The sequence below is a fragment of the Micropterus salmoides genome, unplaced genomic scaffold, assembly GCF_014851395.1.
Source record: "Micropterus salmoides isolate LMB-PRFRI ecotype aquatic unplaced genomic scaffold, ASM1485139v1 Ms_hic_scaffold_13, whole genome shotgun sequence".
NCBI classification, from domain to species: domain Eukaryota; kingdom Metazoa; phylum Chordata; class Actinopteri; order Centrarchiformes; family Centrarchidae; genus Micropterus; species Micropterus salmoides.
Genome location: NW_024040374.1, coordinates 8,555,649 through 8,582,544, shown reverse-complemented (window position 1 = coordinate 8,582,544; position 26,896 = coordinate 8,555,649). Strand labels below are relative to the sequence as shown.

Sequence of the window (26,896 nt, the reverse complement as noted above, 5' to 3'; positions counted from 1 at the left end):
TCAAATGTCAAATATCAGCACAGTTCACAGTTCAGTTTCAAAACAGCAACAGCTGGGAGGAAATGTAACAATACCAGGAAGTGGAGCTTTAAGGACAGCAACAGATCATTAAAATATAAAAAGACGAAGTAGAAGAAGTTGAAGCTTCAAATAACAACTGAATTGATTTGTCAGTTGTCCCAAATGCATCTAAATTTCCTGAATTTGTGTGCCACATAAAGAACCAGTATATCTTACAATCTCCAATTTACGATAGAGTTCTTTTTAAGTGCTTATATTTATACATGTTCAGTGTGTCTCTATGTTTGATAAATATAAATATATGTTTGTTGCTTAGGGCCAACATGACTTTCAAAAAGATGTGCTTCCGCTGAGGGTGTCTCATTCAGAGGCAGAACAACACGAGATAGAAAATGAGTGTTTGGGCATGGCCGTGCTTGCTATCACTCACTATGCAATAAACATGGATATGCCCCTTTCAACTGCATCCCATGAAATCAGGTAATACACAGACACACCTACAATATTCCTGACTCATCAATTTTGTGGAATGGTTTCCATAGACTTATGATTAATTCCTCTGAAAGGCACTTTCTTGGTGGCACTCGGCCATTTAAACGGCATTTCCACACAACATTTTAAAGGAAGAAGATAATAATATTAGCATGGGCCCAGCTTTATTTGGATCATTTCCAGGATGAATATCATACATGGGGAATACTGCTCATGCATATGTAATACAAGGGTGGTAGCTACTAATGGATACTCTTTAATCCATAGTTTTTGAGAAGTAACACATTATTTATCCTTACCTTCAAAATATTTGCACGAAGCATAGGATTAAAGTAGCTACTGAAAGAAATTGTTCATAAATCTTTCTATCTTAATCCCACCAGCTACAAACGTTTCATCCCAGAATCACTGAACCGCAACATTAAGCAGCGCAACTTTCTGACGCGCATCCGCATCAACAACGTCTTTAAGAAATTCCTCAGTGAATTCAACCGCCGCACAATCCAGGACAGCAACATCACCCTGTACGACCTCAAGATCAAGTACCTGGCCACACTGGAGGGTCTGACCAGCGGCTTGGGCAGCGAGCTGCTTGAACCAATCTCGCTCATTGTGACGCAGGAAGGAGAGCTCTGCAATGGAGGTTACTATGGTAAGATTTCAGGAAGATGATGAGGGGATGCCCATGATTTTAAATTCTCAGGGACTGTGTGAGATTTGCGGCGTGCAACAGCTCAGTATGGGGTTTGAGATGTCGTTCTACTAGAATTACAGGAGCTTATAGATGACTCAAAAAGAGAACTATTTTTTTTACCAAGATTATCCCTGTGGGAGATGATGTAATAAAGATAGCAGAAAATAGTCTTTGAGTCAAGCCACAGGATGGAGATCAATAAAATGACGATGATGATGATGATGATGATTATTATTATTATTATTATTATTATTATTATTATTATTATTATTAGACACGATAAGACAAAATATAGTTGCTACTCTACCACATAACTGAGATGATAATTTGTTTGTTTTTATAGTCTTCTAACAACATTTTAACCAGCTATATAGTGGTAATTTGACAGTGGTTAGTTTGGTATGTTTACAGGCAGAGTACCTGTGGTGTCCCACCCAAAAAAGGTTTGTTGACATTGAAATTACCTTAAACATTGTTTGAGTGCAGATGTCGAAAACCAAAAGTGAAAGGAACACAATGTCTAACCAATGTGTGAAGTTTTTCAAACTTTTTGTTTTTTGTTATTAAGATTTTCTTTCAATGTGAACACAGAGTTGCAAAAGCCAAGAAGACAATTATTCGGTCTAACTTGTCTCTGCATAATTAAGATTTTACAAAATAACAACCAATTAATTAATGTATAAATATATTTCTAGGGATTTATGTGTCTACAGCCTGTGTGTCCTGTAAATACAGCATTAAAGTATTTGACTGCATGTGTAATGTGCTGTGGTATGTTTGCTTGTTGTTTCAAGGGTACTACAACCACAGCCAAGAGCAGAGCCAGAGTAAGAGTCAGAACATTGAGACAAGCCATGACATGCAGGTCCTGGTTACTGGTACTACTGGCATTTCCTGGAGGAAGAAACCTGTCACAGTGAGTGAAACTATGTGTGTTAGAGATATGATTGCCTGTAGTTTCATTAGTTTCAGATAAACTGGCAGTGACAAATAACTGTCAGACAAATCTCTTATCTGGACAGCCTCTCGACAGAACTACACAACAGAACACATGTTTCTATTTAAGATTACAGTAAAACTGGATAAAGTCACCAGAATACTGATATCATAGAAAGTTATTTTAGGCGTATTAAAAAAGAAACGACATACAAAAATGTTAAAGTCAATATAAAGTCACTAAATCAAGTCCAAAGTTTCCTGTAGGAATATCATACAGAAATGAGAAAATAAGTAAACTAGTGATCCATTTTTTTTATGTTGTAGTGCTTACACACTGTGTCCCATCTGCATACTGCTTTTATTTTCCGTTCAATTCTGCTGTATAATATAGCACATCTCCTGCCTTTTGTGATAAATATTTAGCATAATCAATAACAAGCATCACATTTCATATGTAGAAATCAGATACTGAGACAAGACATTTCCTTTTTATTTTGATGATGATAGTGTCAATTAATTTGGAATAGCACTACAGATGTCTTCATTCTGTTACAGTATTTCTTAATTAGAGCTTGAGGTAGCTAGCCCAAATGTGCAAATACTGATTTTATTTTCTTCCATTGTGTATATCTGCTTTTATCTAAAACAGACTCCTGCAAGCTCTAAAGAAAAGGGCAAGTCAAAGAAGACAAAGTTGGATGGAAAACAGAAAAATGAAAAGAAAGAGGCGAATGACGGCTGGGTGGTGTTCTGTGACTTCCATGAGATTACACACACTGTCATCAAAGAAGCAATGGTCACCATCTATAGACAGGACAACAAGAGGATGGTGAGACACATATACAAATAAATCAAAGAGCACTGTGTTTTACATAGGATTAACCTCCATATTGTTACTTAGTTTTTAAAAACCCCAGGGTTGTGACTCCATCTTAGTTTAGTGTCACATTAAGACAAACAATGTAAACAGTGTTTACATATACAGTGATGTTCTGTCTAGGTATCCAAAACATGTTTAAATATTTGTTCTGTTATGTTCATTGTTACTCCAATGGCCTCAAACCTACATGGCAAAGTTAATACCGTTGACATATACAGTCATTATAAGATCACTCTGTCTCACTTATATTAGTAACCTGAGCGACCGCCTCTACTTGTTTTCATAGTTTGTGACCAACAGCAGCACTTGTTTGGATTTACCTCATATTGAATCAAAGCCTGGCTCTTGCTACAATGTTATTAGTCATGACTAATGGTGATATCACGTGTCATCATGAAAATGGATTTTGAGTTTTGTAATACATCACACTCTTTTAGACAACCCTCAGGAGAATTGTAGCTTTATAAGAGCTCCTATTCTGATGACCTCTTCCCTCCTTCCTTCCCATCTTTTCTCTTTTCAGGAGTTGCAAATGGCTTCTAGGAGTGAGGCTCTGTCCTTTACCGCACTTGTGGATGGGTACTTCAGGCTGACAGTGGATGCCCACCACTACCTGTGCAAGGAGGTTGCCCCTGCTTCTGTGGTGCACAACATCAACAACGGCTGCCACGGTCCCATCTGGTTTGTACTGGCACATTTATTGATGGAGTGTGTGTGTGCATGTGCCCGTTTCCACACAAAAAACACAGTGTTATTGGACCCAGGCTGTTTTATTACACACATTCATCATAAGCCAAATGTTACTGACCTTAATTTGTATTTGTCTATTCCCCGGCACATCACACACGGCTTTTAAAAGATAGTCTAAATTAACATTTTGTAACAGCGGCTGTTGTCATCCTCATTGTTAACCTAAATTTTGTATTAACTGTTCCATTATAGCAGTTTAAAGCTGGGATAGGCCACAGTGGAGAAACTAGCAAGAGACAGCTAGAATCCAATTATCCAAGTGAATCCAACTGGGAATAAAATCCCTCCCCCCACTTTAGGCCTCCCTCCAAGGCCTCTCTCCCAAAAAACATTTTCATGTGCAGTGAATCTCATTTATTAATTACTGTCAGGATTTAAAAAGAATTTCAATAAATGTAACAAAAAATGATTCAGAAATATTAAGTTGCAAACCCATCTTTACGTTTTGTCTTAATGTTGTTTGTATAGTTTTCATTTTTAAAAGGTTTTAGTAACACAAAATTGATTAATTCTAGGTAAACAGATTACTGTATTAATCATTAGAAAGTAAAGTGGTTTGCTCACCACATTGGAAAAACAAAAAAGACCGGTCACAACAAACCAAATACAGTATGAAATACATACAGTAGTAATACTAATTACACATACTATCTTTCATTGAACCTTGTATTTAAGAATTTAGTCTAACTTTAAATCTTTAATTTACTGTTGACAGAACCCCATTACTGCCCCTATTTATTGCTTTTCCCCTCTCCAGTACGGAGTATGCCATCCACAAGCTGCGTCAGGAGGGCAACGAGGAGGGCACCTACATCCTGCGCTGGAGCTGCACTGACTACCAGTACATCATCATCACTGTGGTCTGCACTGAGGTAGTGTACTCAGCTCAGCCTCTCAATCTCTGGACTCAGCTACGGTTCCCTCCTGCTCTGCACTGTAGCCACCAACCTCTTTTTGGAGCATCAAGTCTTTCAGTCTGCCTCGCTCTTCCCCGGCTCTATTTCTGATCACTTCTACCCTGCAATAAATATTCCTCTTTTATATAACTCCAGTCTCCTCCCTCTCTAAGTCCTGCACTTGGGACTTCTAGCCTAGCCGTGAGAAAAGTTAACACAACCTTTTGGTAACCTGCTTTTATTATATAGCCTACTTGTAAATCAAGTAACAAAGTGCTCTCTCTCTTTTACACACACACACACACACACACACACACACACACACACACACACACACCGTTCATTATCTCTTCCCCCCTCAGGTTTCTGCCTCACTTATGTAATTGCCAGAACTTTTTGGGCATTCATCCTTTTGTTGTTGTGCTTTAATCTATGAAATACATAGCTGTATCTCGTGAAATTACAGCCAGCATAACGCATCCGGTGGCGCCACCAGTAATGCCACCAGTAACTCCTTATGCAGTCTGTCCTTGTTCTCATAGTGTCATATCAGGAAGTTAACCCTACAAACCTTTTACAGTGCTGTGTGGCTATAGTAAAATACAATAAGAAAGAACCCTCTATCATTAGTGCTGGTAATATCTAACATCCCAGGGATGTACTGGATGTACTTGTGTGGGTTATTCACTAACCAGAGGGCATGACACAGCACCAAACCAAATAGTGTTAATTTATTCTTATTGGATTACAGGGTGGTTAGATTAAGACAGGGTGCTACAGTACACTGCAGCTTTATGAGTCAACATGGGAGGACCCCCCCACCCACACACACACACACACACACACATTCACAAAGATGACTCACTGACTCAGTAAATGTGTTGGTGTTGCATGTGTATGTAGAACTTTAAGGGAACTATATAAACCTATTTTTGATAAAGAAATTGTTTATAATATATTGGTTATTAAAAAAGTGAACACTCACTAAGACCTCTGTTTTGTTTATTTTTTTAAAAATATTTACATTAGTTTTACTTAATTACTTACTCATTACACTTTTACATTTTTGTACTCTCTGTTTTTCCTCCATGTTTGTCATTTTGTCATGTTCCAGTTAAAAAAACTCTCTCTTTCTGCATCCAGCTTGACCTGAAGGAGTCTCGTCCTGTGCGTCAGTATAAGAACTTCCAGATTGAGGTGTGCTCTGATGGGTTCCGCCTGTACGGCACTGAGACGATTCGGCCCACTCTCATGGAGCTGCTGGAGCACCTGCAGGGCCTAAGCCTTTGCACCGACAACCTCCAGTTCCAGTTGCTGCTCTGCTGTCCTCCCCAGCCTAGAGGTAAACTTAATCCCAGACATACAAAGTGACGCGGTGATCTACACAGAGAAGCATGCAGCACTGCAAGGTCACTAAGTTATAGAAGGTTTAACCCTTGTGGTAAGGCAGTCCTTTTAGGGACTTAAATAATTTAATACAAAATGGCTGACTCGCAGTGAAAATGTTGTATTTCTGTAAATAATACTTCTTCACTGGTCTCACGATTCGATTATCAGGTCAACGATTCGATTTGATATCATGATGCATCACCTCAAGTTTGGGAATTTCTTGGCACCTCATTACGGTTATGAGTGCTAAGATGCGATTGTAAAACAAATAGGATAAAGATGTATTTTTAGCACTGTGTGACTACTTAGTGCTTTTAAAGCAAAGTATTTGTAAATATCCAAACAACTAGATAGTAATGAAATGCAGTTATTTAATGTAACTTCATAAAAAATTAGCTAACATTGCATAGCATTTTTACATTATTACAACATTATTACTGACCTCTGCTGCTGATATTTTCATTTCTGATGCTGCTGTTTTTAGTATAAAGTCAGATAGGGGTTGAACCATATCTGTTCGTTTTTTTTGTCTCGTCTAGTGTAGTTGTATGTTTGTGTCCTGTCTTGTATGTTGATTATTGTAATCTTGTATTGAGCACCATGGGTCTTGAGAAACGGTATTTCGTTCATATGTGTACTCGATAAGAGGATGAATGACAACCCAACAAACAAACTTGAACTAGCAGCCACAAAACGTTCTGCTCAGCTTCCAGAGCACAGCGTGAAGAGGAGACGTTAACTAGCGTTAACTGCCTTCACTTTTCCAGTAGTTGGAAAGCGACAGACAGACAGACTTTAATTAACGGACACAAACACTGTAGATTTACTGGCAGACTGAAACGTAGCGCTCACATTTTCCTCTGCTCCGCTTGCTTTCACCGTCACCTACTGCCCCCGCTAAGCGCTACTGTGCTACAGTGAAAATCATTAAAGTTAGTTACGCAGTGATTCTATTGATCATGTGAAAGTTTAGTAGTGCCAGTCATTCAATCAACAGCTACCTATCTGTGCCAAACAGGGAGAACCACATGCCTCCGTTGTGTGCGCACCACAGACAGTCCGCCTTTTTTCGTTCCGTAAACATTACCTTATCAATTAACCTCTAGATAATCGATTATTGACATTTGTGAATCAATTCATAATCGTCCAAGTCTGCATCGCGATGCATCGAAAAATCAATTATTTTCCACACCCCTAACGTTCAGTTTGTACTTTTAATTCAGCTACAATTACACCAAACACTATACAAACAAAATTGTAGAAAGCCCACCTGTGTTTCAAATAAAAATCTATCAATTTGCAATACACATATTACAGCAATAATGAAGTTTATAGTAGAACCAAGGAGAACAGTTTATATGACTCCTGTTTGTCAGTTTTTTGCATCATTTTGAAATTATATGTAAAGCATTTAAAAGACGTTGTGGTAAAAATTGTGACAAATGTTTCGACTAGTCTGCAGTGTTTTTTTGAAACAGATAAATGCTACAGTAGTCTGAAAATCCTGCTTGCTCTGTCTTCTAGCAGTCTCTGCATCCTCGGTTCACTCTCTGTGCAGTACAACACCTCTGTACACTACTCTGTGCAATGCTACATCTGGGTGTGGTAACAAGTACAACCGATCACATCTGACTGTGATGTCGGGTGGGGTCGGAAGTGCAACACACTTAAACCTTTCAACCCTTAGAGGTCATTAAAGCAAAGCTTTCCCTCTGTATAAGACTGAGTTTGTGTCTCTCACTAACTGAGGCTAGGTGAAGCTGGCATGAACAATGCTTGTGTGTCTGTATGAAATGGTGTCAGAGAGGAAGAGAGTTGTAAATGTGGGTTTCCGGAGTCAAACTAGCACTTGTGTTTACTTCACTCAGGGAAAGGTGAAGCCACGTATGCTGTGTGTGTGCTTGGATGTGTCAAACTGTTTTTGTTTGTTGGGGTTGTGTGGTGTTGATTATTATTATAAGGCATGACTGATTTGGGTTAGGGTTTGGACTTTGTCTGCTTTAGAGGAAGATAAAAGACTGGAGTGGTGTGTTGTTGTCCCTGTTAAAATATTTATGATGTGTTATACAACATCCTTGCTTTAACTATATCACACTGGTATGCCCACATCCCTGATTATATGATACAAACACTTTTACCTAGTGTTGTTTTGGGTTTATGCATGGTTTTTAACTGTTATGAAAATAATGTAAAGTAACTACATGATGGCAGATGGGTGAAAGGCCTGGATTAGGTGAGGGGGTTAAGGAGTGGGTGCAGTGTAGTGCAGTGTATCTTCAGTGGAATGTGTGGGTGCATGTTGTATTTGGCTTTTGCATAAAAACAGATTGCATTTTACGGAACAATGCTCTCAATGCTCTTTGGCATTGAATATAGGGTGATGCTGAAGGAGTACAGATGCCTTTCCCCCCCTTAAACCACAGTGCGCTGGTTTTGCCACAACATTACACACACACACACACACACACACACACACACACACACACACACACACACACACACACACACAGTATGGGAACATGCACAAAGACACTTTTTCACTGTCTCCTCCCACACACACAGCTCTGTACATACAAAAAATAATCTGAATCAGTATGGTAACCCAGCCTGAATAGCTGTTCACATCATTGCCACATTGACGTAATTGTTGAGAGCTTTTTCACCACATGTAAACACAGTTTTGCTTTCATGCTGAATATCAGTGATTATATAAGCGTCTATACAATTGTAGCATTCTTGTGCTCCAAAAGACACTTAAACCCAAGTTTACCTCACTGTCAACACCATTCCTGCTTTTATGGTTGTCACTTCATTGTTGTGTTGTGTGAATGCAGTGCAGGCAAGTTTAGACAGTGTTACAAAACCATGCCTTTGGCAACAATACAAGCAGAAATGACTTTCCCAATCAGGGATTACCTAACACAAAAACAATGTCAAGTCTCTGCATCTGGATTTTAACAAAGAGGAATCTAACTCGCTATCATACTTTTGAAAATGGTCAGCAGTAATATAAATGATATACACTTATGTGCACAACTTTATACAAAAACCCTGGAGTGGCTTTTTCAAAGTGTATGTGTGTGTGTTTGCGTTGCAGAGGTTTCTAATCTGCTGGTGGTCACCAAAGAGAGAGCATCAGTCCCTCAGACACCCATGCAGGAGAGTCAGCTCAGCTTTCATCGCATTCTCAAGGAGGAGATTGAACAGGTATGTCCATAGATGTAAAGATAAAATAAATAATGTAAGTCCATAGTTACGAAGTTTTTAAATGATTGTCAATGCATTTTTTTTACGTCACAGTTTAGGCTTCCAGTGTGCTGCATGTTAGACCGCATACCAGTTTAGTCAACACACAAAAAAGTACAATTGTAACATTATCACAGGCAAATGCATTTGTGTTATTAGGGTGTTTTTATTTCAGAAATTGTACACTATGTTGTTGTTTTTTCCCTTATATTTGCATTAATCTACACAGTTGAACTTACACCCTTCACAATTTATTTAATCTTCTCTTTTTTCATATAATTTACAGATATAGCATGTAAGAGAAAATGGGTTCCTCAAATAAAAAGACTCTCAGTCAACTTGCCTAATTAATTTGTTTATATATCTCAGATTACATATTTGCTCAGCCTTCCTCACAGCACACACAGTTGAATTTAAAACTGTGTATCTATAAGTAGTTTTGTTCATTTTGAATGAGGGTGCACATAAGCAGATGTTGCTTATCCTCCAGCGCACATGGAATAAACACACTTAAACTAAGACTCTTTCTCTGGACAGAAAATGCATTTGACGATAGTTTCAAAATCTTCATAGCCCTGTTCTTGTAGTAGCCGTTGTTTCGGTACTGGATGTAACTATTTATGTAAAACTGTTTATGTGCTCCCTGCTGTGTTAACCAGGAGGAGCATCTTGGCCGAGGCACAAAAACCAACATCTACTCGGGCACACTGAGGGTGAAGAGTGAGGAGGAGGAGGATGCAGGTTACTCATCCTTCCAGGAGGTCAAGGTGGTCCTGAAGGTGCTGGGTTCTGGACACAGGGACATCTCCTTGGTGAGACACTCAGATCCATCCTGTACATCCTTGTTCACCTGTTCTTATGAGGACTTTGACTACATTCTGTAACAGCTAACCAAACTGAAAGATAATACTTGTCAGCAGCAAGCTGTTTCAAAATTTAATGTTTCTGTAATGTGCTATGTGTTAAGTCATCTTTGTCTTTCTGTTGACAGGCGTTCTTTGAAACGGCCAGTATGATGCGGCAAGTGTCCCATAAACACATAGTGCTGCTGTATGGAGTGTGTGTCCGCCACCAGGAGAGTAAGTGCATGTTGAGAACTGTGTTTATACATGTGTATCAGAGTGCAGGGCTGTTTCTATCGTCTTTGTGTTTGTGTGGAACAGATATCATGGTTGAGGAGTTTGTCCAGCTAGGACCACTGGACTTATTTATGAGGAGACAACAGAGCCCACTCAGCACACCATGGAAGTTCCAGGTGGCCAAGCAGCTGGCCTCAGCTCTCAGCTACTTGGTGAGACAGGAAAACACACACACACACACGATAGTAGGGATGGGGATCGTTAATTATTTTATTTTTTTTGATATTGATACCCTTATTGAGACTGCTTAACGATCCGATTCTTTATCGATGCCACTATCGATACTTTACTATTTTTACTACTATTTTTAAGTTATGGTTATTTGGTAAGACCAGACCCAACGGGCATGAGGTAGGCCTGCACAGGAAATATTCACTGTGCGAGAACGTTATATATTGAGATGACATATCACTTGCAATAAATAAACATATATTGAAGGGTACATATTAACTGCCTGGTTGTTTTTTAATTTAATATTTAATATAACAGCAAAGTTACTCAATAACTTTATCTGACATCAAGTAGTGAATGACGTTTAGAAAGAACAACATTAGTCTGTATCAGTCCCTCCTGCTCTCTCGCTGGCTGCAGGTAACGAGGAGGAGGAGCGTCTGGTGTGTCTCAGCCAGCAGCTGAGTTTTTAAGACTACAGACCAGTCTGTGCTCCAGACAGACAGCTTTCTATTTAGCTTGTTTTTAACATTTGGCTAATGCCAAGCTAGCATTAGCAGTGTTTGTATAAAACATACAGGATGAGATACTGAGGACAGAGAAGATTTAATTAACCATTTCTACATGTTTAACGTTACGTTACAGACAGGTGTATTGATAAAGTATTGTCTTTTTACTTGCGAAGGTTTTATTGCACGTACTTACAGTAACGAGTGTAGTTGTCATCAACTAACGTTACAGTAATTTGGAGCTAACTTAACCTTCACCGTAATATTATTCCACCGCAACGGTGCAGCCTCTCGCTCTGCTGCCGGTGTGTGTGTGTGTGTGTGTGTGTGTGTGTGTGTGTGTGTGTGTGTGTGTGTGTGTGTGTGTGTGTGTAGGAGCCGACAGAGAGCAGGCAGCCTGATGATTTTCTTATCCATTGCGTTTCAAATGAAATCAGATTTGACGCTCGAGACATAACGTTACATCATGGGATCCGCAAGTCTCGATAGCAGTATCGATAAGCTCGAACCTTATTGATTTTTGGGTTTTGAGAAATTTTGGAACCGGGTCTCGAACCCCATCCCTATATGATAGTAAGTGTGTAAGTCCTGTGCATCCAGGTGATCACCTGCACCATGTTAGATCCATTTCATGATCAAAATCTTTATATTTGCCCTCTCAATTGTGTTTGTAGGAGGACAAAAAGCTGGTCCACGGCTTTGTGTGTGCTAAAAACATCTTGCTGGCCAGGGACGGACTGGGCACAGATGAAGGAGGGCCCTTCATCAAGCTCAGCGACCCAGGAATACCAATCACTGTACTCACCAGAGAGGGTGGGTGCAAAGTACACGCATATAAACACACATTTGCTCTCTGTTCACTTGAGGTTATATGTTATACTAACTCACTCACTCAAAGTGAAACCTAAATGGTTACAAAACAGCTACAATGGAAAATTTCTCAAGTTCCACTTTTCTTTCCCAGTCAGCGGTAAGTTGTCAGCTGTAAATGACAGTGAAACCAGAAAAGCGAACACATAAAATACCTCAAGGATGTGTAATAAAGTGAAAGTACAATCATTTGTTTGAATTGATTTCCAATACATTTTCAAATCTAATTAGAACACCAAAGAGAAGACAATTGAAAGATTCAAAGTGAAACTATTTTGACCGCGACTCACATTTCATGGAAACAGCAACACATACTGACACACGTTGTCTGATGATCGGCCACATCAAACTAATTTAGAAATATGCTTCTTGCTCGTCTCCTTTTTACATATAAACTAAGGTTGCTTGTTGTAGCTTATTCAATGCACTGTCCTGTCTTGAGTTGGATTTTTGTTCGTTTCTTTGTTTTGCTTAAAAGTCATCTGTACCCTCATTTCTTCCTACAAAATACAGATAAAAGAAAAAAGCCTTTCCGAGTCAGGAATAGGAATCCTATTTGTCACTTAATCAATATACTTTGCACTGGGCGCATTTCCTCTAAGACTACAAATTGTGTTGTAAAAGCATCTGGGTTCAGGGAAGATGACATGACAAGGATATTTCTCAGATTGCACAGTTCCCCTCAAATGGCCACCTCATGTTATGCCTATTAGAGCCAGAAGTTGTGTGATATATATAATGCAGTGTGGCTATACAGATGGATCAGCAAACCACAGTACGGACTGAAAATGTGTGCAAATGTCTATCGCCACACGCCCTTGGGGATGCTCCTCCCTCCCTCTTTGTTCCCAGAACTCTTTTACATTTCTTCTTCTGTCTCCTTCCCTTTGCAGAACAATGAGTCTTCCAGTTACACATCGATGTTCTTGCACATAGATTTGATTGAACACATAGTGGATAAAGTGCTGAGAAACCCACAGGGAGCACGCTACTTCTTCCCAGCAATCTCTGATCACTTTACTAAAACCCTCAAATCACTTCCTTACATTCTTTCTTTTTTCTTTTTCTTCTGTCCTTCTGTACACTCAATTACCGCCTTCCCCACTCCCATTTCTGTCTCCATCTTCCCCCTTCTTTCCACTCAGCCCCTCCACTGCTTCTTCACCTCTTTACTCCTCCTCCTCTTTCCCTCCAGTCAGTCATCCTGTGTTCCAGTCTGAGCTGCATGCACGTACTATGTTATAGATTTATGGAGCCAGAAAGCCAACTGTGGAGTCAGTCAATCAGCCTGTCTTCCAGTTACAGTAATAAATTTCAGCCAGCCGATGCCAAAGCTTTTAGATTCAGAAAATGCAGTCAGTCAACATTTTAAGACCGCTACCTGCCCAGTCAGTGTGTCAGAGCTGTTTTGTATTTTACTGTTGGCTCCTGGTAAATGGAACATGGTGGGAGTATGCTGGCTCAGATACATGAGGTCACTCTCTAAACATTACTTTCAAATAGTGTTTAGCATGGAGATTTTGTCAGCATTTGGTCAAAGTGATTATATTTTTACTCTTTTAAAAATAACAGTTCTCAGTTTGTTACTTGTTTAACAATATCCTGTTGATTGATCTGTGATATCTGAAGCGAAATATGGATAGTGCAGTCAAGTCGATTTTTATTTAGATAGGCCAAAAGTTTTCCTTAAAGTGCTTTATAGCCTGCACAACATACAGTACATTACCCTCTATCCTTAGCTACATGATGTGGACAAATCAGAGATTTAAAAAAAACTGCACAAAAAAACTCAGGGAAAGAAAGCTAATATAGGAGGGATCCCCCTCAGTGACAGTAGCAGGGAAATAAAAAGCAAACAAATGAGAAGATGGTATCAGGAGAAGCTTCAGAGGTAAGACCTATATTGGAGCACACAGACTTTGTAGGTATGCTCATAGACCCTATGCAGGAGTATAAATGTGCCTTTACGGCAACAAACTTTGCGTTTCTTAGTCTCTGATGAAGATGCACCAGGCAATCAAGTTTGTTGCTTTATAGGGTAGGCAATTTATTTCAGAAGCATTGTTTGTTATATTTGTTGAAGTTCTCGTTGATGAAATCAATAAATCAAATGCTCTGACACAAAAATGAAAAACTGCGACTGTAATAAGCACTGCCAAATGACTGGCTGGCCTACCTGCTTGTCTACCCACCCACCGACCTACCAACCTACCTACCTGCGCACACTCTGCCCCACCTGACGGGGTGGGATTTTTTTTCGGTTGGATACTTTCAAAATCTAGCCGTCTCTTGCTATTTCTCCTATATTGCCTGTCCTAGCTTTAAGTCCATGTTTACTTTGGATCTTATCTCGACCCACTCTGAGAACACCTGACAGACCTCATTATTTGTGAGACATTTGAAGCGTGCCTAACCTCTTACTTCAATTAAGAATGTGGATTATTGAGTAAGTCACGCTACTTCAGGTGCCACTGAGCACTGGTAGAACCTGGACCACAAAACTTAGATAGAAATATAAATATATAACAGCCTGATGAGGACAGGACCAGTATGCTTATTATATTGTCTTTCAGTTATTATATTTCCCTTATGTTGAAGGTGTTTGTGTGTATGAAGCGGTCAGCATGTTTTTCTTTAGCTTGTTAAAAAGGTTAAGTCAATATTTCACACGTTGTAATATTGGACAAATGCTCCCCTAGTTATGTCTTAAAGGGCAAGGTTTGCCTTTGAGGGCATCATCACACATCTTCACATTGGTCAGACATTATTACAATTCAGAACAATGTAAAGAATAATTTCCACTGATTAGGTTGAGCTCATGTTTCTATATTTCACACATCTCCAGTAATCATCAAATAATCATCTTTTTGTATTTTGCACCAGGGGACTGAAACAAATTTGTACTTAATTGATTTACTGTTTCTAAAACTGACTTTGTTTGCCTCTGCAGAGTGTGTGCATCGCATCCCATGGATTGCTCCGGAGTGTGTCAAGAGTGTGTCTTCCCTGAGTGTTGCAGCTGACAAGTGGGGCTTTGGTACCACCCTGTGGGAGATCTGCTATGATGGAGGGGTCCCCCTCAAAGACAAGAAACTCACAGAGGTAGGAGGCACATACAAGAACTCTATATGACTGTGTATAATCATATCTACACTAATGCCATTTGTTAATTGAAATCTGATGGCCTCCCTATACTTTGTTTTTATTCCTGTTTATTTCCATACTCCCTTTTCACCTCCACTGACATTCAAATCTATGTATTTGTGCTGAGCAGAAGGAGAGGTTTTATGAAACAGAGTGCCAACTGGCCACCCCAGACTGCATAGAGCTGGCTGAACTGATGACCCACTGCATGAACTACGACCCCAAGAAGAGACCTTTCTTCAGGGCTATCGTCAGAGACATAGACATGCTAGAGGAAAAGAGTATGTATGAGGGTATTGTGTGTACTGTACATTATAAGTGTTTTCATGTAATGAGGTGGGTGCAGATATGAAGTAAAACCATTTTGTTTCTGCAGTTTTATTATTCTGTCTTTTGGGCGTCTCCAAAAACATGTTGGATTTAAATTGAGCGTACGATAAAGAACGGGCGAAAGACATGTACATGTTCAAATTTTCAAGGCAGTTGTTTAAAGCTGGAATATGATCTAAATGTTTTGCATGTTTTGTATCTTACCTAGCAGCAGCTCAGTAAGTAGAGAGAGCAAAGAGAGAGAGACTTGTTTACTCAACTCAGATGTTCATGAGGAAGTTCACTGGGTGCATTATCATTGATCTACCCCTCAGCTGGGCCCCATGGAGACATAATACTCTGTTCTTCCACCTGCTGGCCAGAATTGGATACTGCAGTCAGGCTTGCTAAAGCTTATCTGATCATCTTATTTTAAAATCTCAAGACAGCTACAAGCATTCACTAAAATATTGATCTACTTTAAGTTGCACCCCAAAAGGCTTGAAATTAGGTTAAAAACACTTTCTGTTAAATAAACAATTTTATAATTATTGAAAATGGTGATACAGAATGACTTTGCTAGAATAATTCTCAACTTTTAAGTAGCCATTTGTGTGGAAACCAGAGCATGCTAACATTTACATAATCACAGAAAATTATGGTGAAAACTGACACTGTCAACCACAATAGACTTCCTATGACGCAAGTGTGCTTATGTTGAAGAAAAGACATGTTTACCCAGTATGTTCAATGTATTTGCTCTTTTTCCATCTCTCAGACCCACTTATCAAACCCAAGCCCACACCAGAGGTGGACCCAACTGTGTTTGAAAAGAGATTCTTGATGAGGGTCCGAGATCTGGGAGAGGTAAACTGCTCCTGCTGTATCTATGCTATTTTGTGCTTTTACTCTATGTATAATAGATCTTAGCCATTATAAGAATGTTTAAACTGACATTTTCCAAATGCATAAATAAAGCGACTTGGCCATTAGTTTACATGCATTGTCACATGTTTTGTATAAAATCTATAATTACCTTCAGAGCAGTCTGTGCTGTAAGTAGTTTGGTGAGTATGGTTTCCTATTTCACGGTTCACATCAGCTTCCTACTATTAAAAAATGTGGTATAATGATTCTTGTGAAGTAAGCAACAGAAGTAAGCAACAGAAGATGTTGAACTGGAAAAAAAAACAACAACAACTGGTCCCACACAGGAAGTAGACTGGAACTCATTCAGGATTGTCCGAATAACTTAAATTTTCTATGTGTTCCTAATGCAGGGCCACTTTGGTAAGGTGGAGCTGTGTCGCTATGATCCTCGGGGAGATAGAACTGGTGAGCTGGTGGCAGTGAAGTCCCTGAAACCCGAGAACCGGGAGGAGCAGAGCACCAACCTCTCGCGTGAGATTGACATCCTGAAGGCACTCTACCATGAAAACATTGTCAAATACAAGGGCATTTGCCAAGAGGACGGTAAGATGGAATACATACATACACAAAAATAAAGCAGTATGAAAGAAACACCTTCGTGATGTTTGATCAACACATCTAAGATCTGACCAAACATTTTAGGTAACCATAAGATGTTTTCCAGATACAGATATAATGTACTGATAGGTTATATAATTTTTAATTTAGTAGCAGGCATGTAGTGTTGACATAAACTTTGGTGCTTTAGTGTGTAAAAGGTACGTGCACTACAATTAATGCATATTTAAGTGTTAAACCAACCATCTGTACCCTTATAGTCACAGGTGACATAAGACATGAACACATCTGCTACATGAAGCTTTAGTGGTTTAACTTTCAAAATAAAAGCATCGTAAATAAATGATGGGTGTCACTAGATTCTAGTTGATGATGTTAAATGAATCCTAGAGTGTTGTTTAACAACACTTAACGCTGTTCTGAAGGTATTTCCAGAATCCTTAAAGTATCAGAAACATCTGTATAATAAAATATTCCATCCAGAGCAAGAGTAAAAAAGGTATTTCCCAAGTTTTGTATTCACAATGAAAATATATCAAAACTAGTTACATGAAAATACAATATATTAGAAAGGAACATCAGTCATACAAATATAATTATAATACACATATCTTCTTGCTCAATTTGTTTGAACCAAAACTATAAATGTATCTGTCCAGCTACCGTCTGTGCTTACATAAGGAAAAAGAGGCACGACTTGGGAAACATGTTGAAAAATGTTTTTTGTCATGCAGTGAACAGAATGTTTTCCTCCAGATGGTTAAAAGTGGTACAGCAGAATTTGTGCCTGTCTCTGATTGCATTTATGTGTAAATTGGTTTGTAGGTGGTCAGGCCATTAAACTTATCATGGAGTATGTTCCCCTGGGAAGTTTGAAGGAGTATCTACCCAGAAACAAAAACAAGACTGACCTCAGCACCCTGCTCAGCTACTCCATCCAGATATGCAAGGTAACGGTTTCTTTTCACAGAGCTATTTCCTCAGACCAGCTGGTACCATCAGCCATCCCTGCATCTTATATTGGCTTTTTATTAACAGTAAAACACCAGCCGGCAGCGTTTACCATTTAACACCTACCCACTATGTAGTTAAATGGTAATTATAGCATCCACACTCAAAATGCTTTGAAATGTTTTAACGCTTCCTGTTTAGATACTGGTGATGAATTGCCTTCTAAAACAATAGTCATGTGATTGTCACTTGATTTTAAAAAAGGTGTGAACCTTGTGGTAGAAGTTAAGTGTTGAATCATATTGGTGGGTGGCCCTCGGACCCCTTTCGGGGGTTTGGGTTACTGTGATATAGAGATAGAGCTGAGGCAAAACTTTATGGATGAAACTCCCAACAAAGGACATGTAGAGGCAAGATGTATCACTCTGTAGCTAAAACGAAGCCTTCAACACAGGGTGAAAAGAGGAGCTGCAGCAATTTGCAGTATGACAAAAATATAGTGTTTTTTTGAAAATGAAACCATGTTCTGCTACAACCCCTAAATAAGATTTTGAACATAATATGACCTCTTTAAATGCATTAATTTGGTGCAAAATTAAGAGGCTACCTGTGAAGAACTTTGCATTCTTGTAAACAATGTTCCCTAATATTTTATTGTTGTGGTTTTTTACTTTTAATGGACACATGTAACATGTTTTACGTTCTGTGAATATAATCAAATTAATCTTATTTCCATACTGTATAGACACCTTATTTTAAAACCCGGGCGTTTTCACATGTGCATCCTTGCGCTAAATTCATCAAGTCCGACCCAATTTGATAAATATTTGTTGTATGTGGTTCTCGTATCGCGTAACATGAAGACTTCACAGCCACTTTTCAGGTAGGACTCTAACACTGCAACACTACGTCTTTGTAAAGAGAGAAACTGACAGGATAAAGTCGCTAACCTGCCTGTCAGCTCACACTGGTCCGTTTCAGTGGATTTACCATAAAGGCTTTAAAACATGTGCACTCCAAATTTAGGTACGGCTAGTTTAATCGCCTTCTCACAAACGAGTGACAGAAACAGGCCGCTTATGTTACCGTAGTTACCTTAAAAGAAAAGTGGTTGTCTCGAGTTGGATGCCAAAAGTGTATGAACGTGAGAGCAGCACCCACAAAACACAACGTTAGATGTCTGAAATGTTATTATGAGATGTGTTAAAAAAAATTTCGGTTAATTTTGAATGGGCGGAGCAAATTAGACTGTGGCGGACCGCCATGGTCTCAATAATTAATGGGAAAGACTGGATAGAGAAATCATGGAAACAGTTCAGGTGTCAGACAGACATTTAACCAACATGGCTTGCAGTGCATCAAGTGTTTTAGTTAATAGATAATGCATCAGGTATGCGTCCTCAAGTCATTGACTGACCCTCTACCACCAGATGTAGCTTTGTTTGTCTGCATGTTCCAGTCACTCAGTCCACATCACAGAAAGCCATGGGCTGCATTTCAATCAGTGACAGTGACCCTGTTTTATTTTTCTTTAAGGGAATGGACTATCTAGGATCTCAAAATTACATTCACCGGGACCTGGCTGCCCGAAATGTGCTGGTGGAGAACGAGAGGACAGTGAAGATTGGAGATTTTGGACTCACCAAATGCATCAAGGACAATGAGGGATATTACACTGTCAAAGATGAAAATGACAGCCCTGTTTTCTGGTGAGTCAAGAGGAGGGAAGGAGATGGACATTAAGACAGCACTTTAAATTTTACTCTCTCAGACTTGACTGTTATAGCCGAGATCTTATTGTTTAGAGAGAGACTATGTAAAGGAAGGAGAGGATAAAAGGTGGAGCGGATACTAATTGAAAGGAAGGATTAGAAAGGAATTGACTGTAGACAGACAGTAATTTGAACTGAGGAGAGAGATACTGTATAGGAGAATTTCAAGCAAAGAGTGAAGGCATATCATTTTAAAGTACTCTTAATTATTTTTGGCAATAAGTTCAGTTGTAGCTATAGCTAATGAACTGAGCCTAAATGACTAGGTAGTATTAATATGGTATTTAAATTACCAGGGACTGGGTCTAGTAATATTAGTAACAGCATACAGTAAATATTTAGAATAGATTGTCAAAGGTTGAACCGTGGTTAGTTAGGGGAGACAGTCTTGCGGGACGCTGGTTCTTGAAAGCATTTTGGAGCTTTTAGAAAATTGGCATTTATTAAAATTAGACAGATACTGTCCCCTTTTCTGTTATGATTTCATCACTAATATTTCCTCAAGCAGACACAAACATCGATAAGTAAAAACATGCCTGCACATTGTTATTCCAGTCGTAGTTCTTTTATTCTATATGGACATGACAAATGGTCTTCCACCTAATATTTCTTGAAGCAAATATATATTTTCAAACAATTTAAAGAATTATAGCTGATTCCTTTTGCAGAATTAAATTCATAAATGGATAAGTGGAGCCTTTTCTCGCTGCAGGTCATAGTGCATCTGCAGGTGTGTAATACTGTATATTGAAGCAGTATATTTCAGTAACATATTGTATGTGATGTTAATGTTGAAAAGTACAGTATAAATGCGTGATAGAGACACAGGGAAAGCATGATCACATTAACAAAAAACGTACATTGAAACAATGTGTTGAAATGGTTCTAAGTAAATATGTGCGGACACTTTGTTTTTCAGGTATGCTCCAGAGTGTCTGACTCACTGTAAGTTCTACCTGGCCTCAGATGTTTGGTCCTTTGGGGTGACAATGTATGAACTCATCACCTACTGTGACTCCACCAAGAGCCCGATGACGGTCAGTATGGGGTCATCTCTTTGTTGTCATTGCATTCAAGAACTACATCTAAACCTTGAATAGATTAACTGAATTTATCGCTGCATTCATTACATTGACTTACATTCATTTCCTGGTGACTTTAACCATAACAACTACTTGCCTAACATGAACCTAAACCTGACATTAAACTAAGTCTTCAACCTGAAGTGTAACAATTTACATCATGGGGACTTGCTTTTGTCCCCAAAAGGAAGGCAAGTCCCCACAATGTGACTGTGTAACAAGATTTACACACACACACACACACACACACACACACACACACACACGTATGTGGCAGATGATGTCTGTCTTTGGCCGGAGTGGCAGATGACATATTCCACCATGACCTGTGTCCAAACTACCACCTGTGCCTACGCTAAGAGCTTAGTTTTTCATTAAGTTTTTTCACTTACATAAGGCTATTTAACTGCCACTGTTATCCTGATTGACTAACAACTATTATTGGAAGGCAGTTAGTAATAAAGACCTGCACGAGTCACGTGTTGTATTTCGTCACGTTTCATGTCTAGGTAAAAATAGAGACCGTATTGGATAGTGTTGTACACTGTGCCTTTTGTAACCTGTCCTTATCCTCACCCACGCAGCTCTTCTTCGGTATGATCGGTCGAAGTCACGGTCAGATGACTATCATCCGATTGGTGAAGGCGTTGACAGAAGGGAGGAGGTTGCCACGTCCTGATGGCTGTCCTGAGCATGTAAGATACTGTCTTCTCATTATCAACATAAAACAATAATGACTCCAACAATAGTCAAGGTGTTCTTCCTCTGGTTAGAGGTGACAGACTCAAGAAAGAGTAGCGGCTTCTTTTGTATAGTAGTTCTTGATGTTCAATCATCAGCATCCTGTCGGAAAGGAAACGGGGAAGAACAAGGTTCCAAAAAAGATCAGAGCACCCAAATTACAAAAAAAAACATGCAGCTCATGTTCAGTTGTAGGAGAGCTAAACTTTGGCAGTAAACATGGCATCATTTTGATAAAGTAGCTGAAGGTTGCTTGTTAAGTAGCTCTTTACAGATACCAGAAATGTTGGTGATTAGAGACATCTGAAAATAATGTTTTATTTTTCATATAAATCAGGGCCACAATGACACTTCTATGAGACCCTGAACGACACAGTTGGCTCATTTTCTGAGTTATTTACCCCTTTACATGAAACATCTAGATTCTTAGTATCACTTAAAATATGTCCTGATAGTTTTTTGTGAAGTGCACATGAAATACTGCTTGTGATACTGGCAATATCATTAGTTTTACAGTATATAAGAACATTTACCTTAAAGTATACTTTAAAGTAGGGATGCTTGTTCCTGTATAGGCCTTGTTAAGCAGATTGTGTATCGACCAAGCCTGACTGTTCGATATTACAGTTTCTTCCTCAAAATCACTATAAAATTCAGTGTTTCTGCCATCAGTTACATGTCAGCCGCTGACTTATTTTCTAGCCACAATAATCTCTGGCTTCATATAAAAATAATCCCTGGAAACTTTAAAAATAGTAAAAAAAATAGTATCTGTACAACCACCACAGAAAAAGTTGTAGCAGCAACAGTTTGTACTTGCCGATGTAAACATGTTATCTTCTGCTGCTTAAGCAAAGGAGAACACTGCTGCAGTTTGGCGCCTGTAGGCAACACGTGTTACAGCTCAGACATGTGACTGGCAAAAAAGCAGGAAAATATAGTGCAGAGCATGGCTTGTACTGTGAAGCATAGCACAACAAGCAAAAAATTCTGTGCGGTAAGAGTGCTGTGCCAATGTTTTAGAGAATGTATAATTTAACTTTCAAGTAGCTTTAACACTAGCTGGCCGCTAATTTAGTTCATCCCACTAGATGGCGCTGATTATTTACTGGCGTCTGCCAACTGTTTGGCGCACTTGAAGGTGGTTACTACCGTAAAACTTCATTTAATAGCTGAGTCCCAAATAGCTGCCTACCACGTTTACTGGCCTGGTGTGGGAACACGTTTTGACAAATAAACGCAGGTCTCCATTAAACGCCTGGTCTGGTTTTTATATAAGTTCTTTGGATGTATAAAACCTCTTGAACCCCGCAGGGTTGCCCGCTTTAGCTGCTTAGATTGTTAATACAAATATTAATGTTTAAACGTATGATCAATATGTCAGCATGGACATGCTACACATCGTTAGATCATTTAGATTGTCCACAATTCAATCGTTCAGTTCATTTAACAGAAACAACAAGCCCCAAAGTCTAATTCTTAGAGATGTACCAGTGTGACCTGCATGGTACAAGAGATGGGGAGGGGGGAAGTGCCAATTCCCGTTACCTTTTGAAGCGCTCGTTAAGTCCAAATGGGTTCTTTCCTTGATAATTTATATTCCTTTAGTCTGTAAGGGTCCACCGATCAACAAAAGAATCAAAACAGCTTTTTAGGGCTGTCCCCGACTAAGGATTTACATAGTCGAATCAGAATTGTCAAGTCCTGCCTATAGTTGAATCACGTGTGTGTTTTTGTGCACGGTGATTGCGAGCCAAAGCTAAACTGAGGCTTATTGTTGACCATTTTCTCTCTCTCACCTGCCATTCACCGGTCTTGTGCAGAGTTTTTGCCGCGCTGCCGACAGCTGCATGCACGTCGCGGTTCCTTGTGGGTCTATTTCAAGTAGCAGCAGTTTTAAAAACGCTAAAATATTCTTTGTGTGGTTCATCACCGGTGATAAATTACCCGAAAGCCCTGCGAGGTGCGGACAACTCGGCACTACACAAGTGAAGCCGGGGCTCCGTCTCTTCAGCAAGTTTTCCTCTGCTGCCACTACATAAACGCTACACCTACACATGTGCATTGACGAGCCAGGGTTAGGGTTACAATTGTGGATTTATTCACGCACTTTAAAAACATTTATTGGAAGTTTTTTTCTTTTTACATGTTTATTTACAGCGTTAAACGTTGAAATGTGTATTGTAATAGGCTGTATATTAACTTATTGGGAGAAAACTGGTAGATCTATGTAAAATCAGACGTTGAGCACCCTCATATCGCCAAAATGGCATGATCCACGTTTCACTGCAAAGCTTCAACGGTGAGATTGGCAGTCGAATCAGGCTCCGCCCATCAAAGCATCGAATCTTCGACTATTCGGGGTCAGACCTACAGCTTTTCATAAAAATTAATCCAAGTTGTGAATACTGTCATGTGAAGTCCATTGCTCTCTATCTGCTAACTTCTGCCACACTTGTCTCATCCTGCACCCTGTTGTTGTTTTCGTTACGTTGCTGCCTTCAAAATGCGCATAAGCCGTCTGTCGGAGCTAGATCAAATGAATGACGTGTATTTGAGATTATTGTATATTTTTTATACAAGTAATATTCTGTTTGAAATAAACTGTTTCATAGTAGCCTATTTCAGTTTTGTGCAAGAGGAATTAAAGGCCTGTCCCATATTGACGCCTGTCCCAAATAACGGCAGGGTAACGTCAGTGATTTTAGCAAATAAAAGCCCAGGCTCTTAATCAGAGTTTTACGGTTTTTAGTTTCAATTAACCTAACTAATGTGTGCAATTTAAACATATAGTTTTCTGCTTAGTGACATAGTCACACTAATAGCAAACATGTAAACATAAATACATTATTCCCTAGCAGCACACCAGTGTACTGTGAAGTACAGTACAAGCAAGTACAGTAAAGGTACAAACAGCATGGCAAATAATCACAAACGTGCATGCCCAATTCGTCTTGTCTAATCCACCAAATAACTCAGACATAATTTCGCTGCAAACCCCACTTACTGGCAGTCCCCCCTTTTTATAAGTGGAATCCCAATCATTATTTCTCACGGGTTCTCCCCTGTTGTATTCGTAAAAACAGCTAACATGTTAGCAGTTGCTTTCCTTCTTCTTACCGCTATCATCAGCAGGTTGAGCTTGAGCTGAAGGCAAACATCCTTGTGGATACTTGGAAAGAAAAATCATAGAGAAATCTTCACGCACTTCAGTCTGTAGAAGTCATCAAATCCTCTCCATTTCAATTGGGAAGAAAATTAGGAAACATCTTATCCCTGACAGCTGCAGTTTCTTTGTCAGGTTTTACATTTTTACTACCTGTAATCTAATACTATTCATGTTCGACAGTTGTATGAGCTGATGCGCAGGTGCTGGGAGACCGCGCCGGAAAGGAGAATCACCTTTAAGCGCCTGGTTGAGGAGCTGACCGTCCTGCAGCAACAGCAGAAACCACAAAGTGACCTTTAAATGTCAAACTGTTTGAGGCTCTGGGAGTGAAGTTGACTTTGCGTACAGACTGGGGACCGAATGCAAAACTGGCCCTAGATCAGCTCCTGGTTGTCCAACTTCATCGCATCGAGAACTCCTGAAGGATCAGTGCTTCACACAAAGCCACAGTCTTTCATACACTCATATAAACCTTCCACAACTATTAAGACTTTTAGTGGTAATCAGCTATCCTTTAGTCTGCCATATTTTAAGTTTTATTTGATGCGCTCATGTTATATTTTTCTGTTGCTTCCTAATTTGAGTCGAAGTTTGACTAAAGTCAATTCTGTCAAATGTTGTAGCCTTACGAAGGACTTCCAGGTGTATCTAACGTATTTAGCTGTCGGCATTGGGAGAAATATCAAACTCACGTGCACTTGTCGGCCTTATGATTATGTAGACTGATATCACTGTCACTGATGGAAGCTTCAAAGACAGAAACCCGAGACCCGCAGAAAAAGGACCTGTTTTACGCTCCCTTTCACACAGTTAAATGGTTGTGTGGCAGTCTTCTTTGTGACGAGTGGCTCACTGATGAATCTATGGATGTGATAAAGAAGATGGGATTGGGCATTAACACAGATACTGAAGATCTGCTGTCTGGTTCATGGACTGTGTTTGGGAGAGAAATCGCCTGATTTGTGTTTCTTTTACTTTGAGAACCATGGAATGATCTCTGTCTATTCTGTTCATGATGTGCAGATGTCAGCAATGTCCTCTTACTGCATTGTTGACATGGGTTTTAGAGTCTGATAATGGTTTAATTATTTAGGTCATTTTTTCTGCTTTTCTTTGGATTAGACCATTGTTTAAGGCTTAAGGAAAGTATGACAGGCATTTGGCACTATTTTCATATATTTATAGATCAGTTAATCAAGAAAATAATCCAATAGATATAGCCATAATGAAATGTATCATTATTTACAGCCTGCATTGGTTAAAGGTTTAATAAATGCCTATCTTACCCATAGTAAGCAGACAACAATGAGAATCCTTTCTCTGTGAACGAGCTGTTTGAGCTGCATCTGCACAGGAATGGGAAAGCTATGTGTTTTTCTTCTATGGGTTATGGCTCTGTAATCATGTTTCATATAGCTTCATGCTCTTCAAACCACCAGGAATGGACCAAACAAAAAAAGAACTGGTTCACGGTGTTAAATCCAAACTTGGGATTTGCAAAGTCCTCTGATTGTTTCATGTGGTTCTGTTTATAATCTCAAATTTAGTTTGGTTTCATTAAATAATGTGACAGATCTTTTGTGCCAGATTAATCACTCCTAAATCCTCAAATATTCAGCACTTGTTAAACATGTTCCTTAAGAATGGAGAGATTATGATACTTGTACTTGTGAGAGACACTTGAGGGCAGTATCACTTCACTTTTTCTCTCTGTGGTGTATCTCCAGTTCAAATTTGTAAAGCTACAAATATTTTATGAAATGTCTTGTGTGTATGGTATTATACATGTATGCATACCATAATATTGCAAAAAAAAAGACAATTGCCATTGTTGCAGGTTGTTAATGGAAGGACCTGGTACACAAGGTTTTAAGTGAGAAAGATTCACATGGCATTTTGTTATTTGTTTTCAAAAATATTACTTTCAGCGTCATGAAACCTTGTATAATTATGTTTTTGCATTTTTTTTTTTTGTATCAGTTACTTTTTAATTCTCCAATATTCCAGACATTTTTAAAAGTATATTTTATCTGTATGTGTATGTGAAAGGGTTTGATCAGAGGGTTCTTTCTGTTTTAAATCCATCAGTAGACGTGAGCTGTGTAGCTCAGTCATTTATTATCGTCACTTCGAAATGGTCAGTTCCATGTAATGCAACTGTATGGTGTTTACTGTGAACGCTGACAGAAAAGGCAAAAAATAGAGACTGTCAAGAAGACAAAGTTGTGCTTCAGTCCACATTTT

The 26,896-nt window shown here is 39.1% G+C and overlaps 1 protein-coding gene across 1 annotated transcript in view; it reads left to right on the top strand.

Moving 5' to 3' along the window:
• Window positions 1-26,874, top strand: part of jak1 (Janus kinase 1) — a 38,826-nt gene extending 11,952 nt beyond the window's left edge. The window contains exons 5-25 of the mRNA XM_038715317.1: window positions 338-501; window positions 897-1,165; window positions 2,002-2,123; window positions 2,796-2,975; window positions 3,550-3,707; window positions 4,534-4,648; window positions 5,816-6,014; window positions 9,159-9,268; window positions 9,967-10,119; window positions 10,299-10,386; window positions 10,471-10,598; window positions 11,801-11,939; window positions 14,947-15,098; window positions 15,271-15,421; window positions 16,228-16,316; window positions 16,730-16,922; window positions 17,763-17,887; window positions 19,425-19,597; window positions 20,580-20,697; window positions 21,327-21,437; window positions 24,833-26,874. Of these exons, the coding sequence (XP_038571245.1) occupies window positions 338-501; window positions 897-1,165; window positions 2,002-2,123; window positions 2,796-2,975; window positions 3,550-3,707; window positions 4,534-4,648; window positions 5,816-6,014; window positions 9,159-9,268; window positions 9,967-10,119; window positions 10,299-10,386; window positions 10,471-10,598; window positions 11,801-11,939; window positions 14,947-15,098; window positions 15,271-15,421; window positions 16,228-16,316; window positions 16,730-16,922; window positions 17,763-17,887; window positions 19,425-19,597; window positions 20,580-20,697; window positions 21,327-21,437; window positions 24,833-24,952 (3,057 nt within the window). The 3' untranslated portion in view covers window positions 24,953-26,874. The remainder of the gene's footprint in view (window positions 1-337; window positions 502-896; window positions 1,166-2,001; window positions 2,124-2,795; window positions 2,976-3,549; window positions 3,708-4,533; window positions 4,649-5,815; window positions 6,015-9,158; window positions 9,269-9,966; window positions 10,120-10,298; window positions 10,387-10,470; window positions 10,599-11,800; window positions 11,940-14,946; window positions 15,099-15,270; window positions 15,422-16,227; window positions 16,317-16,729; window positions 16,923-17,762; window positions 17,888-19,424; window positions 19,598-20,579; window positions 20,698-21,326; window positions 21,438-24,832) is intronic.
• The last annotated feature ends 22 nt before the right edge of the window (window positions 26,875-26,896 follow it).